Below are 16,559 nucleotides of genomic sequence, written 5' to 3' on the forward strand. Positions count from 1 at the left end.
AAAAAATAAGTGTGATATTGTTTCCAAATTAGAATGACAGAATGTGCATTGTGAAGAGATGTCCAGCTTAAATTTTGAGAGTAAAGAATTACAGGATAGTACATATGAAGAATCTTATAGTAAAGTTCTTTCATCTTGTTAGGTAACAGAAACTTGTTATTGCCGGCCCATATTTTAATAGTAGAAAGTAAAGGGTCATTTATTTTCCACTTATAAAATGCTTTAGGATGACAACTAAACTTCTTAATAAGGATTTTTCTAATTTTTTTCTAAAAATTGTTACATTTAACATTAGAAAGCTCCAGACCTCCAATACAAATTTTTGGCATTTCACATTTTGACGATCTGTAACAATCCCTAACCGAATGTAACAGTTTAGGTGAAATAGAATTAATAACCCATTCATACACTAGGTGAGGTATCCACTTTTTTATGGGGCTGTCACGTGATGAACGAACGACTCGGAAAAACCTGAAGACTCGAGAGATGAACTACTTGACTAATTCCAGTACAGAACCTATATGATGTTGTGTAAAACGCAGCCTAATTTTCATTTTTGGGTGAACTAACCCTTTAAAATATATAAGTTAGTAAAATAGCCTAATATTTTTTGGCCATTTTTGAGACTTGAATCAGGCATGTATTTTTTACTGTACAAATAAAGGCAGCCTTGCTGAGCAGAAGAGAATTCTTTTAAAACATTAGAATATATTACAGATCCCAATTTGAACAGTGTGTGTGAATGTTATAATAAATGTACTAATAGAGCTGTTGTAGGGTAATTATTATTGTCTTGCTTTTTTATTTTATTTTACAGAACATCAGTAAAAGTCACGTCACATTTGTCTGCTGCATACGGCATTGAGGCAGTAACCATAAAAAAGTCACCATAATAAAATCCACTGTTATTCCTTGTGAGATGTAGTATACAGTAATTTATTTTTTACTTTGCAATCTAATGGTTACTTTTCTTGAATGAGATTGCCTCGATGTATGCCACCAAAAATGTGACCTCTGGAGGACACAGCCTTCGAAATGAGGTACACCGATCAAACCGGTGTCTTGTAAACATGACTTCTAGGCAGATTGAACATTGAAGCTAACAGTATTCAAAGCCTTATAAATCAAGAATCAAAAACACTTCACAAACAAAATATATCTTCTTGTGCTCGGTGCAAGCTGTTAGCCACTCATAGCATTCATAGTTGAAATCTTTGAAATGGCGCACAAAACCTTCGCTGGTCTTTGTTTGCGAATTCAGTTTAGGTGTAGGTCTTCCTTTCTCAGTTATTTCTCTTTTGTCTGCAAAAGAGCACCTTGAAAAAGGAGTTTTAGTAGATCGGCAACAAGATCTGGTGTAGGCACCGATGACTGTGGCCGTCATTTTATTTTCGTTAAATTTCAATTGCATATCTTAGAAATTCCCAACTAAACGCTGGGGGTAGCACTGGGCACGCCACTAGACCCAGAGGGCGTGCTGTCATTGAACGTCAAAATTTGATTAGCTGATGATTCTGTCACTAATGCTCGTTACAAATCAGATGCGACGCCTATGAACAAAAGAGTAGCACTATTGGCGCTTTTCCACTGCATGGTACGGTTCACTTTTGGGGGGTTTTCAACTTGTTACGGTACCTGGTACTTTTTTTAGTACCACCTCGGTTGAGGTTCCAAGTGAACCGTACCGTTACCAAAACGTGACGTGTAAACTCTGCTGATCACGGATTGGCCGGAGAGAATCGTTACTACCTGCGTCACTGAACTTGCGACACAAACACAACAGAACCGCTAGATTTAAATCAGCACAGCCAGCGAAGGATCGAACGCAACTGTTTTGAACGAGAGCACCTTCTTTTTAACAACCAAAAAGTGGCTGTTTCGTTGTCTGTTGAGGAAGAACAGACGTTCCTCTCGTTGATAGCAGAGGAGCGGATCCAGCAAGAGCTTGATGGGGCGAGGCAGAATGAAAAAGTTTTTCAGGAGTCGCGGCAGTAGAGGCGGCGCAACTATAAATTACACGTGAATAATCCTGCCCACTCTAAAGCGGTACTGAACTGCAGTGGAAATGCAAACCGAGCCGTGCCGTACCGTACCGTACTGAGCCGTGCCGAGCCCAGTCGTACCACGCAGTGGAAAAGCGCCATATCTGTAGTGCTGGCCGCTGACCTTTTTTTTTCATTTAGGATATTCCAGTTCAACCTCAACGAAACTAATCATTAGCAACTTTGTGAACATTACACAAAGGAAAATGATAACTAATTAATCAAAAACATTTTCACACAATTTTATTTTTTATAGGGCCAGCAGAGAAGGCCCTGCTGACCCTGACGGCCCACCACTGGTTAAAACTCAGTGAGCTCAGAGGATGCATTTAGTGACTTTTTGTTCTTTTAGTGTTATACTATGGATTGTTTTCTTATCCAATTTTCAGAGGAGGCACTACCTCCCTTGCCTCCTCAGAGGAAATACCCCTGACTTAACTGTTACAGACATAGAGCTTTTCATCCAAATTTGGGTCCACATGGTTAAAGTCACATTATCATAACTTTTGAATAGAGTTGAGAATCAAACTTCAGTTTAATAATTTTTCTGTGGTTTGGTCCAGTGATCATCTGAGCCAATTGCCAATTGTCAAGAGATTCAGACATAATTTAAAGTAGAGAAAAATTTAATACAGTACATTTAAAAATGGGGACTACTGTAATGGGTGAAGTCTAATGGCGCTTTTCCACTGCGTGGTACGGCTCGGCTCAGTATGGTACGGCACGGCTCGGCTTGCGTTTCCACTGCAGTTCAGTACCGCTTTAGAGTGGGCGGGATTATTCACATGTCATTATAGTTGCGCTGCCTCTACTGCCGCGACTCCTGAAAAACTTTTTAATTCCGCGTCGCCCCATCAAGCTCTCGCTGGATCCGCTCCTCTGCTATCAACGAGAGGAACGTCTGTACTTCCTCAACAGACAACGAAACAGCCACTTTTTGGTTGTTTAAAAAGGTGCACTCGTTCAAAACAGTTGCGTTCGATCCTTCGCTGGCTGTGCTGATTTAAATCTAGCGGTTCTGTTGTGTTTGTGTCGCAAGTTCAGTGACGTAGTTAGTGACGATTCTCTCCGGCCAATCCGTGATCAGCAGAGTTTACACGTCACGTTTTGGTAACGGTACGGTTCACTTGGAACCTCAACCGAGGTGGTACTAAAAAAGTACCAGGTACTGTACCCAGTGGAAAACCCCCTAAAGTGAACCATACCGAACCGTACCATGCAGTGGAAAAGCGCCATAAATGTAAGATATTGAATGTGATCAGCAAAAGGAGAGTAATCATTTGTGCCAAAAGCTTCTAGGACAGAGTTGTATTTAAAATTATTTTCAAAGAAAAGTGCATTTTTTAAATTTATGATGGTCACAACTGTTGGTCAGATTACTAAACAAGGTTATCTCTTTAATTGTGCCATATTTCATAATTTTCCTATGTACGGTTCATAGGGCGACTATAGACTCAGAAAAGGGACTACAGCACCTTCAGTGCTTGGCTACTAATTAAAACAGAATAATAAACAAACTGGGATTAAAATGTCTTTTTTCACCGTAGACCTGATGCCGCTGAAAGAGGAGAGTCAAGCACTGAATGATGTAAAGGAAGAGAAATATCTGGATGAGAAACATTATGATTTCATGACTGAAGAGAAATCTTTTAGTTGCTCACAGACTAAAAAGGTTTCCACACGAAAAAGAACGCGAAAGACAGGAACTAGAAGTAATTTCACCTGCCAGCAGTGTGGAAAGAGTTTCGCTGGAAAAGCAAACCTTGAAGTCCACATGAGAATTCACACAGGAGAAAAGCCTTTCACCTGTCAACAGTGTGGGAAAAGATTCACTGAAAAAGGAAACCTTAAAATTCATATGCGAATTCATACTGGAGAGAGCTCTTTCGCCTGCCAACAGTGTGGAAAAAGTTTTAATCAAAAAGGAACCCTTAAAAGCCACATGAGAATTCACACCGGAGAGAACCCTTTCGCCTGCCAACAGTGTGGAAAAAGTTTTAACCAAAAAGGAATCCTAAAAAGCCACATGAGAATTCACACCGGAGAGAGGCCTTACGCATGTCCTCAGTGTGCAAAGAGTTTTAAACATAAAGCAACACTTATTGCCCACATGAGAATTCACACCGGAGACAAGCCATTCGTATGTGGTCAGTGTGGAAAGAGCTTCAGATGTAAAGTAAACCTTGACTGCCACATGAGGGTTCACTTAAAAAAGAACCGTTTTATATGTCATCAGTGTGGAATGAGTTTCCCAGACAGCAATAACCTTAAGAATCATGTATTGACCCACACTGGAGAGAAGCCTTTTATGTGCCATCACTGTGGAAAAAGTTTCCCTCATAAAGGAAGCCTTAAAATCCACATGAGAATTCATAATGAAGAGAGCCCTTTCTCCTGCCAGCAGTGTGGGAAATTTTTCACAGTTCAAGGAAACCTAAAGGTTCACATGAGACTTCATACTGGAGAGAGACCTTATATGTGTCTTCAGTGTAAAATGAGTTTCAGATATAAGAGAGACCTAAAACATCATTTGCAAACTCATTCTGGAAATAAATCTTAATGGTCCTGAATGTAGGACGAGGTTTAGGAAAATGAGCAATTTCAAAAATCACCCGCACATTAACTCTGGAGGAATGATCATTTAATTATTTAATTTATTTAAATTCATTTAATTAAAACTTTGCCATTACACTCACAGATACAAGTTACATAGATGTGAGACCGTGTGTGTTTGTGTGTACTGAAATTTTTGACATAAGGGGGGAAATTATTAGAAATAGTAAATTATGTTTATCTGAAAGTGTAACAATCCAAACAGGTTTTCTTTAAGGGGTATGTTTAGGGTTAGGGGATAGAAAATATTGTTTTGGTCAGTATAAAAGTAATAGAAGTCTATGGAAAGTCCCCACAATTTACAGAAACAAACTTGTGTGTGTGTGTAAAAAAGTTTTTAAAAGAGTGAGAACTGACTTGACCATTTTAAGTTGCACAATAAAATATGTATCTATGTGAAATTGTTTTTTGATTGCATAGAGGCATTGCTCATATATTAGATTCAGATTAGTATGTCAGAATCAGAGAAATAGATTAATAAACTTCCATCTTTCTGTAAAATGGCACAATGTAAATGAAAATGCTATATAAATGGACAAACTGAATGAAACAATTTACACTGTACTGGATTATATGATTCATATTCAGAGAATGGACAGATATGTTGTCAATCTGGACTTGTAAATGTAAATGTAAATGTAGACTTGAATATGAATATGTGGTTTCATCTGGTGACATCCAGAAGCTGGTTCGAGCTGCAAGTTGTGTAGCTAAACACTCTGTATGTTTACATGGACAACAATATTCCGATTATAACAAGTTTAATACAATTCTCTGATTACGAATCTACCATGTAAACAGATTTTTGATTACCTTAATCCGGTTAAAGTCATACTCGGAAGTAAACAGAAATCGAATTAAGACATGAGGAGTATTCCTATTTTAGTTGCATTATTGAAGTGCATTATAGACATGTACACACCTTAATCATACTATTACCATGTCGTCGCCGATAGCCTCGTGGGCAGCGCGTCAACATGTAGCACCATTGCGCTTCTGGCGTCCCGTGTTCAAGTCCCGATCCCATCCCCCCTCTCTCCCACTTCGCTTCCTGTCTCATTACTATCCTATCAATAAAAGGCAAAAAACGCCAAAAAATAAATCTTTAAAAATCATACTATTACCATAATGTAGGACTTTTCGTTGCATTTTGTGACAGGATAGACACACAGCAGTGGTCAACCGACGGCAAACAAAAGAATGGCTTCAACAACGCCGTCGTCTGTTTGCATGTACAGCATGACAAATAATTAACTGCAATTGAAGCTTTCGTAAATTTAAAAATGAAACACCCAAAACGGCATATGGTACCATAACGAAGATGAACTGTATGTTGATTTGTGAAATTCTGGAGGGAATGTCGGATGGTGTTGCGTGGGGACGTAAAGACGTGTGCCATTAATCGATCTATGTACTATAAAATGTAAAATGGGAACATGAAAGAAATATTCTAAAAGCAACTCATGTAAACACCTTAATTATACTATTGTCTTATTCAGAATAAGGTAAATAATTAGATTATTGATATCCATGTAAACATACCCATTGTCTAACATTGTCTGTTTGTTAATCTTTTTATCAGTCGTAAATAAGTTTGTGACCAGGTTGAAAATATCTGGATTTCTGCAATTACTCGTAAAATGTTGTCTTAATTTAGCTCACAATTATAGACAAACCCAATCTGACTACACTAATAACACACAATCAGTTGTAAATTTCAAATTTTTTATGTTAACTTCATACCCCCCAAATCTGTTTCAGCTTATAAATATTTAGGTTATACAGCATATGAATTAGCAGGAAATAACCTGCTGTTCCTGTAAAATGTATTTATAAACATGTTAATTTATTGTACTGAACAGCATATTCTAGGCCAGTGGTTCTCAGTTACAGTCTTTGGAACCCCCTGCTCTTCACATTTTGTATGTCACTGTTATTTGACACACTCCCTGCGTTCCATTCGGAAGGGCTCATCCCTATGCCCTAATCCCTTCAAAGGGTTTACCCTCCGAAGTGGGAGCTTTGAAGGGTTGAAGGGTGTAAGGGACCAAACAACTGTTTCTTGAAGTTCCCCTCTGCGTCATCATCAAGTGCCCACACTGAGGCGACCTAATCGTGCGAAGAATCTGTGCAAAGGATCATGGGGGCCTGAAGTATCCATCAGTTGTACCCTTTGAAATCCTTAATTCCAAAGGGCACTTTGAAGTGGCCAGTTTTGAGCACTTCGGTTTGGAACGACCCTTCAGTATGGAGACCATGATTGTTTTCATTCCGAAGTGCCCTTCGGAGGGCGATATATCCCAATTGGAATACACCGACTCAGTTCAGTACATGGATCTCTCTCTTAAACTGATGGATTGAAGCAGGTGTGTTAAATAAGGGAGACATGCGTGATGTGCAGAGCAGGGGGTCGCCAGGAGAAACTGAGAGCCAGTGTTCTAGGCCCTTCCAGTTTTATGGCAGGCTCCTCTCTGACTGCAACAGTGGAGACAGTTTTTTTTAAACATTTCTTGATAGATTAATGCAAATAAATGTATAACGGTATCAGGTAAGGATGATAGGACAACAGCCAGCCACCTCTTAATGGGGCAAGACAATAGGGCCTTTCGCACCGCGGAAACCTTTTCATAGTACCAGAACTAATTGTGGAACTACCCACTTTTTGGCGTGTTCGCACCGCCGGAACTGGGTGCGATTTTAGTATCAGACTGCCTTTTTCGAGAACCAAATTAGCTCCTACTCCGGAGCAGGGTCTAACCAGCACAACTGGTACTAACCGTGACGTAAGTAGACATGGATTGGCCAAACGCGTACGAAAACGCCCTCCCCTGCCATGATTTAAAACTCTGTGTAAACATACTGTAAGCATGTCAACTTATTTCGCAAGTATGGAGAACAGCGATAGATGGACGGACGCTGAAGTTAACTTCATACCCCCCAAATCTGTTTCAGCTTATAAATATTTAGGTTATACAGCATATGAATTAGCAGGAAATAACCTGCTGTTCCTGTAAAATGTATTTATAAACATGTTAATTTATTGTACTGAACAGCATATTCTAGGCCAGTGGTTCTCAGTTACAGTCTTTGGAACCCCCTGCTCTTCACATTTTGTATGTCACTGTTATTTGACACACTCCCTGCGTTCCATTCGGAAGGGCTCATCCCTATGCCCTAATCCCTTCAAAGGGTTTACCCTCCGAAGTGGGAGCTTTGAAGGGTTGAAGGGTGTAAGGGACCAAACAACTGTTTCTTGAAGTTCCCCTCTGCGTCATCATCAAGTGCCCACACTGAGGCGACCTAATCGTGCGAAGAATCTGTGCAAAGGATCATGGGGGCCTGAAGTATCCATCAGTTGTACCCTTTGAAATCCTTAATTCCAAAGGGCACTTTGAAGTGGCCAGTTTTGAGCACTTCGGTTTGGAACGACCCTTCAGTATGGAGACCATGATTGTTTTCATTCCGAAGTGCCCTTCGGAGGGCGATATATCCCAATTGGAATACACCGACTCAGTTCAGTACATGGATCTCTCTCTTAAACTGATGGATTGAAGCAGGTGTGTTAAATAAGGGAGACATGCGTGATGTGCAGAGCAGGGGGTCGCCAGGAGAAACTGAGAGCCAGTGTTCTAGGCCCTTCCAGTTTTATGGCAGGCTCCTCTCTGACTGCAACAGTGGAGACAGTTTTTTTTAAACATTTCTTGATAGATTAATGCAAATAAATGTATAACGGTATCAGGTAAGGATGATAGGACAACAGCCAGCCACCTCTTAATGGGGCAAGACAATAGGGCCTTTCGCACCGCGGAAACCTTTTCATAGTACCAGAACTAATTGTGGAACTACCCACTTTTTGGCGTGTTCGCACCGCCGGAACTGGGTGCGATTTTAGTATCAGACTGCCTTTTTCGAGAACCAAATTAGCTCCTACTCCGGAGCAGGGTCTAACCAGCACAACTGGTACTACCCGTGACGTAAGTAGACATGGATTGGCCAAACGCGTACGAAAACGCCCTCACCCGCCACGATTTAAAACGCCGCGTAAACATTGTGTCAACTTATTTCGAAGTATGGAGAACAGCGATAGATGGACAGACGCTGAAGTGCACATTTGAAGTGCAGCAAATGTAGCACTGCCAGTTGTCGTTGGAGATTCTTAGTCCTCCTTTCCGTTCTTTCAATCGCTTTACGTATACGTCGACATTCCATGCCCATTATTGTGAAACCCGCGAGACACAACAAAAACACAGTTCCGGTCACAGCGTCCTCCATCCTCCTGTTGTTAACATTGATCTTCTTTGTTTTTGTTGTTGAATGCTGAGCACAAATGACGTCGCTGTCGACCGGCTTACATCACTTCCTAGTACACACTGTCGCTGCGAATGCAACCCATTAAATGGTACTGGGAAACAGTTCACGCAAAATCATCCCAGTACTTTAGTACTGGCACTAAAGCGGTGCGAAAGGCCCTAATGACCTCTGGCACCAAGCCCAGGAGGGAAAGGACTTCTTATTGGTCCACATGCAATTTCTGCCCTTCCCTTATCTCAAAACAAAGGGGTAGGTCAGGACTGTCAAAAAAATCTGTAGGATAAGGTGACCATACCTGCCATTTTCTGGAGACACGTTTTGGCCATGATTTCTATATTGCCTAAAATGACTAGGTTTTGTCTGTTTGCGCTGTGCAGATCAATCGTTGTATGACATCTAAGTGCCGCTTCAAGTCGAAGACAGCTGATATGTACGCGTATTTGCATCGCTTTGATCGTTCTCTGTAGATCCCACCTTCTCACGCACCATGATTGGTCGATTATGTACAATGCCTGCATGTTATTGGTTAAACTTGATCGTTCTCCCACCTTCTCACGCACCATGATTGGTCGATTATGTACAATGCCTGCATGTTATTGGTTAAACTACTTTACTACTTTTACTTTCAGCATGTATGAAAACAGGAAAAAAAAGCCAAAACCTGGATATTTTAGGCAATATAGAAATCCTGGCAAAAACGTGTCCCCGGAAAATGGCACTATGGTCATCTTACTGTAGGACCTCTGCATGCAGCAGTATTGATTGAAACAAAGAGAGGCCACAATAATCCATCCAAATCCATTCATAAATATGTTTGCAAACCTTTCAATTGATGTTATCTACAACACTCCTATTTCATAATTATTCAGTGCAATAAGTTTTCTCTGTGACACTATTTGTAGTGCAAAATCTTACAGAAATTCAGCTGTTTGCGTACAAATGAATACATGAATGACAGTTTAATGGTTTCTCATCATGTTTGTACTCTGTTCAGAACATTGCCAAAGGCATTTCTTGTAGTGATCGGGCAAGTGAGTAATGCATTGGTAAAACTTGTTCTAACTATGTGTTTTGAACTATGAAAAAGAGTTTCAGTGGGGAAAGAAGGGTCAGCCACACTGTGTGTGACCCTTGGCCTGATTAGTTGGGGACACTTAATTTCCAGCGATATCGAGTAGACATGGATTGGCCAAACGCGTACGAAAACGCCCTCACCCGCCACGATTTAAAACGCCGCGTAAACATTGTGTCAACTTATTTCGAAGTATGGAGAACAGCGATAGATGGACAGACGCTGAAGTGCACATTTGAAGTGCAGCAAATGTAGCACTGCCAGTTGTCGTTGGAGATTCTTAGTCCTCCTTTCCGTTCTTTCAATCGCTTTACGTATACGTCGACATTCCATGCCCATTATTGTGAAACCCGCGAGACACAACAAAAACACAGTTCCGGTCACAGCGTCCTCCATCCTCCTGTTGTTAACATTGATCTTCTTTGTTTTTGTTGTTGAATGCTGAGCACAAATGACGTCGCTGTCGACCGGCTTACATCACTTCCTAGTACACACTGTCGCTGCGAATGCAACCCATTAAATGGTACTGGGAAACAGTTCACGCAAAATCATCCCAGTACTTTAGTACTGGCACTAAAGCGGTGCGAAAGGCCCTAATGACCTCTGGCACCAAGCCCAGGAGGGAAAGGACTTCTTATTGGTCCACATGCAATTTCTGCCCTTCACTTATCTCAAAACAAAGGGGTAGGTCAGGACTGTCAAAAAAAATCTAGGATAAGGTGACCATACCTGCCATTTTCTGGAGACACGTTTTGGCCATGATTTCTATATTGCCTAAAATGACTAGGTTTTGTCTGTTTGCGCTGTGCAGATCAATCGTTGTATGACATCTAAGTGCCGCTTCAAGTCGAAGACAGCTGATATGTACGCGTATTTGCATCGCTTTGATCGTTCTCTGTAGATCCCACCTTCTCACGCACCATGATTGGTCGATTATGTACAATGCCTGCATGTTATTGGTTAAACTACTTTTAGATCATTACTTTCAGCATGTATGAAAACAGGAAAAAAAAGCCAAAACCTGGATATTTTAGGCAATATAGAAATCCTGGCAAAAACGTGTCCCCGGAAAATGGCACTATGGTCATCTTACTGTAGGACCTCTGCATGCAGCAGTATTGATTGAAACAAAGAGAGGCCACAATAATCCATCCAAATCCATTCATAAATATGTTTGCAAACCTTTCAATTGATGTTATCTACAACACTCCTATTTCATAATTATTCAGTGCAATAAGTTTTCTCTGTGACACTATTTGTAGTGCAAAATCTTACAGAAATTCAGCTGTTTGCGTACAAATGAATACATGAATGACAGTTTAATGGTTTCCCATCATGTTTGTACTCTGTTCAGAACATTGCCAAAGGCATTTCTTGTAGTGATCGGGCAAGTGAGTAATGCATTGGTAAAACTTGTTCTAACTATGTGTTTTGAACTATGAAAAAGAGTTTCAGTGGGGAAAGAAGGGTCAGCCACACTGTGTGTGACCCTTGGCCTGATTAGTTGGGGACACTTAATTTCCAGCGATATCGTCCACTTGATTGCACAAATACTATTTAAACTGAACTGAGCTGGATTATGAAATCACTGAATTCAATGATGAACTGCCTTTAATTGAAAACTGAGTGTTTACTACAGTCCTTTTGCATTATCGACACACTATTTTCCTATTTAATACTGTAAAGCTGCTTTGATACAATCTGTATTGTTAAAAGCGTTATATAAATAAAGTTGACTTGACCCCTCTGAGGCTAACAGCCAACCACAGCACCTCATTGAAACAGATACTCCTAGTTCTGGTCTGTCCAGAGAGACATTAAAGGGTTCATATGATTGTGATGAGTGGGGGTGGGGCCGAGAGCCGTGGGAACGGAGCGAGGCCGGTGGAGTAAGTGATAATGCACGACACCTGCACCACTCACCGGTCTCGAGTCCCACGGAGGAGTGACGACAGTGCAAGACGAGAGAGGACCAGGCCTGGACTTTATTTCGTGTTTTGGTTCTGTTTGTGCGCGACAATCGTCCGCGAGGGGCTATCACGCTGTTTTGTGTTTATTTTATTATTAAAGTTTTGTTTAAATGTTAGCTGGTTCCCGCCTCCTTCTTCTCGATCTACAAACTGTTACATTGGTGCCGAAACCCGGGAGGAAGGAGGGACACGCTGCCAGATATCCCTCGCCGCTGTGGTGAATCCGCGGTGCCATCGAGCATGGTGGAGCAGTCTGTCACCATGGATGCTCGAGAGTGATAATGCACGACACCTGCACCACTCACCGGTCTCGAGTCCCACGGAGGAGTGACGACAGTGCAAGACGAGAGAGGACCAGGCCTGGACTTTATTTCGTGTTTTGGTTCTGTTTGTGCGCGACAATCGTCCGCGAGGGGCTATCACGCTGTTTTGTGTTTATTTTATTATTAAAGTTTTGTTTAAATGTTAGCTGGTTCCCGCCTCCTTCTTCTCGATCTACAAACTGTTACATTGGTGCCGAAACCCGGGAGGAAGGAGGGACACGCTGCCAGATATCCCTCGCCGCTGTGGTGAATCCGCGGTGCCATCGAGCATGGTGGAGCAGTCTGTCACCATGGATGCTCGAGGCGGTGGGCTGGAGTGAGTTGCCAGGGGGGGGCCAACTCGCTGCCGGCCGCCTGGGCTGTGGAGGGACGGCTGCCGTCCGTGAGGGAGCGGAGGAGTCGCCGCCGTTCACCTGAGGCCGGAGCCTGCTGCCATCCGCCATGATGGGGAGGCGTGGTTGACTCTTAACTTTTATAAAGAATATCTCTTTGGATTTGAGACTTTAGATTTTGCAACTTTACATATCTTCTTTATGCACCAAGAGCTTGTAACACTTTAAAGAGAAAGAAAAAAATTGATATCGCATCATATGACCCTTTTAACAGATACACCCAGTTCTAAGTCTCTGGACCATGAGGAAAGGGATCATGTTAAGGGACTATGTTAAGTGTTTACTCTGGGTGTTGTGGACTGGCCACACCAAAGCTTTGTCACATCACGCCGCCATGCCAGTGCCTCCTCATGCCACAGTCACCACACTAAAGCCTCTTCATTGGTGAATGGATCCACATTCTTTGGTCAGTGTGAGAAGTGGACAAATCAAAGGCACCAGTCTTAATGCTTCCTCTGTTCCTGTGGTCCTGGAGGCCTTTCCACTGTGAGTTGCAATTTCTGTATTGGCAACCCCCATCCTTTGTTTTTGGGCCATACACACATTCCCAAGGTGGCAGATTCCACTACAGCTCCCTCAGAGGTGGTGGTGTCTGCTCCTGAACTTAATGTGCCCCATGTCATGGCCATGGACATTGCCCGCAAACTTTCTGTGTCCCCTTTTATGGCCACGGAGGCCATCCTGATCTCCAGTGGTCTTCCATTTGATCAAGGCCTTCATACTTGTAGAGGACTTCTGCTCTGCTGTGGACCCATGTTTTGCAAACGCCGCCTTGGTGGTCATCTCCCCCACTAGCTCTGCCCTGGTGGTCCATATCTCTGCTGGCTCTACCATGGCCACTTGATCTTCATAGTCTCATCCATTTCTCCACAGTCCAGGCCCACCACTGGTTCACAGTCCAGGCCTGCCACTACACCACCATTAATGTTCTCATCCATTGCTACACAGCTTTTGTATTTTTGTAAAGTGATAATTTGGTGAGGTGGAAAGGCAGAGAGAAAAAAAGTAGAAGAGAGGAGTGGCAACTAGGGACTTTCAAACATGGATACAAACAATCACTCAAATTCACAGGTTCGATCTACCCAGAGGAGATGGAGACAGTACTGCCAATTAAAACCAATATTTATTACATAGAGAATGTTGTGTGATTTTCACATGAAACTATTTTTGGAGTACATTCAGTACTTTTATCTGTTACACCATCTGTGTAATCATGAAAAGTGTGCTCATTTCCTCTTATGTGTTTCCTGTTCTACCCAATGACAGGTCATCGCAAGATGCCATATATCCATATATCTGCTGTAACTTTGATGCTTTTGAAGCTTTTCAACCAGAGATTTTCTGCACATAGAGGTTTTCCCTGTATAAGCTTGTGAAAGGAAGCATTCTTCATTAATGAAAATGGTTGCACATTTTCAATAATGAATCAAAAATCAGTGCATTCACTTTCCTCGGAGTGGTGAATCATCATGTTTTGCTTGTTTTACAGGGAGACCAAATAGGCTGTTCGTGGTGGCACTGCGTTTTCCACCATTATCACTATATGATGCTGACATCCTTTTCCTTAATGTAATCTGCATTATATACTGTATATATACAATTGTTGGACTTGTAACCCGAAGGTTGTGGGTTTGGGTATCAGGTCTGGCAGAGTTTGTAGTGGGTGGAGTAAATAACCAGCACTCTCTTCCACCCTCAAATCCATGACTGAGGTGAGACCATTGAGCAAGGCAACAAACCCCTAACTGCTCCCAGGGCGCCACAGCAATATAGCTGCCCACTGCTCCAGATGTGTGTTCACGGTGTATGGTGCTGCTGACACAGAAAAGCATACGTTGTATGCAGGGCCGGATTTACGCATACGCATTCTAGGCACGTGCCTATGTTCGCTCGTCCAGGGGGGCCCAAACACAATGAAGAGATATATAATATTTATGTTATGGGCTATCTACAACAGTAAAAGAACCAAAACCCCAGAAGACATTGAGCAAATTAATATAACAAACAATAGGGTAAAAAAATGACAAACTATTTCCATGTCTTCCACCTTTTTTATGTAGGCTACGGAAATCACGCTTTCTTTCTCCCAGTCTCTCTCACAGACGCACACACAGTGCAGACACGCACATGCGGAGATGCGAAAAGAAACTTCTTGTCAGCGCTGCCCCGCGAATTTATCAATAAAATAGTTTCGCAGCTGAAAAGCTACATGACATTTCTCAGTTGCGAGGTTCTTGAAGCAGTTTAACTTAAAGATTCGCTATTAGTAGACGCTGCTGCTGAACGCTGCTGAGAGACGCATAGACGCAGGTATTCACACACGCTTAATTTCTCTCTCTCCCTCTCTTTCGCTCTCACTCTCTCTAATAACCGCATTAGACTGCATTAATAACTGCATTAGCCTGCATATCAATGGCTCAAGCCTCCGTTATTAGCTCTAAAATGGAATTTGGGAATTTGGTTATTATTTGGCCACATCGCCGCGCCTATTAATGGTATGGTCTTTCTCAGTTCTCAAACAAATTAAGAACTACATTAGATTTTTATTGACTGAACGCAAGCGATTATTGCGATAGAAAACACTGTAACCTTTTCCACTGATTAAGAAGGTTCTTGAAGCAGTTTAACTGAAAGATTCGCTATTAGTAGACGCTGCTGCTGAACGCTGCTGAGAGACGCATAGACGCAGGTATTCACACACGCTTGATTTCTCTCTCTCCCTCTCTTTCGATCTCTCTCTCTAATAACCGCATTAGACTGCATTAATAACTGCATTAGCCTGCATATCAATGGCTCAAGCCTCCGTTATTAGCTCTAAAATGGAATTTGGGAATTTGGTTATTATTTGGCCACATCGCCGCGCCTATTAATGGTATGGTCTTTCTCAGTTCTCAAACAAATTAAGAACTACATTAGATTTTTATTGACTGAACGCAAGCGATTATTGCGATAGAAAACACTGTAACCTTTTCCACTGATTAAGAAATATTTTTGTTTGCTTGGGAGGTAATATTAGGCCTAACATATTAATAGGGAAAGGGGGGCCCAAAAATTTGTTTTGCCTATGTCACGAAAAGAGGTAAATCCCTGGTTGTATGCGTATGTGATACTCTCCAAAATGGCGCTATAGGGTAAGGTGGAGGAGACGAATTGTTGAATAAAGTTGTTATTTTTGTTTTCTTTGCGCACACAAAGTATTCTCGTAGCCTCGTAAATTTACGGTTGAACCACTGATGTCTCATGGATTATTTCAACGATCTCCTTGCTACATTTCTGAGCCTTGATCGTGTTAGGATCCTTGCTGTCTATGGGAGGGTCAGAGAGCTCTCGGAATGCATCAAAAATATCTTAATTTGTGTTCCGAAGCTGAACAAAGGTCTTGCAGGTTTGGAACGACATGAGGGTGAGTAATTAATGACAGAATTTTAATTTTTGGGTGAACTATCCCTTTAAATGCAGAGCACAAATTCCAAGTATGGGTCACCATACTTGGTTACATGTCACTTCGCTTCAGTTTTCACTCACTTTTAAATGTTAATTATATAAGGATTTTGTGTCATTTTTAAAAGACCTACTTCAAATTTTAAGGAATATTAAATGTAATGATAACCGTACAATGCTCAAAGTATGAGCAAATAGGAACATAAGAGTTACTGGATAAACTTTTTTAAAGATCAAGAACAACTTGCCACAATATCCTGTAACAGTTGGCGTTCTGTAGTAACTGTAGTCTGTCGTACCAACCGTACACAACAAAGCAAGGGAAACCCTAATAATGCAACACTATCTGTTAAAAAGGGAGTCAGACAACCGGACACGAAAAGAGGTAAATCCCT

General features: G+C 41.6%; 1 protein-coding gene and 1 long non-coding RNA gene across 2 annotated transcripts in view; one reads left to right on the top strand and one right to left on the bottom strand.

The window, feature by feature from the left end:
- The window catches only part of LOC107554771 (uncharacterized), a 17,789-nt gene extending 3,026 nt beyond the window's left edge, over positions 1–14,763 (bottom strand). Inside the window, exons 1-3 of the long non-coding RNA XR_001605094.1 lie at positions 14,753–14,763; positions 13,924–13,926; positions 2,380–2,387 (exon numbers count right to left, since the gene is read on the bottom strand). This is a non-coding gene — a long non-coding RNA (uncharacterized lncRNA). The remainder of the gene's footprint in view (positions 1–2,379; positions 2,388–13,923; positions 13,927–14,752) is intronic.
- On the top strand, positions 3,594–4,944 carry LOC107554759 (gastrula zinc finger protein XlCGF8.2DB-like). The gene has a single exon (XM_016237364.1). It carries the CDS (start codon positions 3,595–3,597, stop codon positions 4,600–4,602), a length of 1,008 nt encoding a protein of 335 aa, XP_016092850.1. The 5' UTR covers position 3,594; the 3' UTR covers positions 4,603–4,944.
- Positions 14,764–16,559: the final 1,796 nt, after the last annotated feature.

Source organism: Sinocyclocheilus grahami, unplaced genomic scaffold, assembly GCF_001515645.1.
Source record: "Sinocyclocheilus grahami isolate Dianchi unplaced genomic scaffold, SAMN03320097.WGS_v1.1 scaffold512.1, whole genome shotgun sequence".
In the NCBI taxonomy this organism is placed as follows: Eukaryota; Metazoa; Chordata; class Actinopteri; order Cypriniformes; family Cyprinidae; genus Sinocyclocheilus; species Sinocyclocheilus grahami.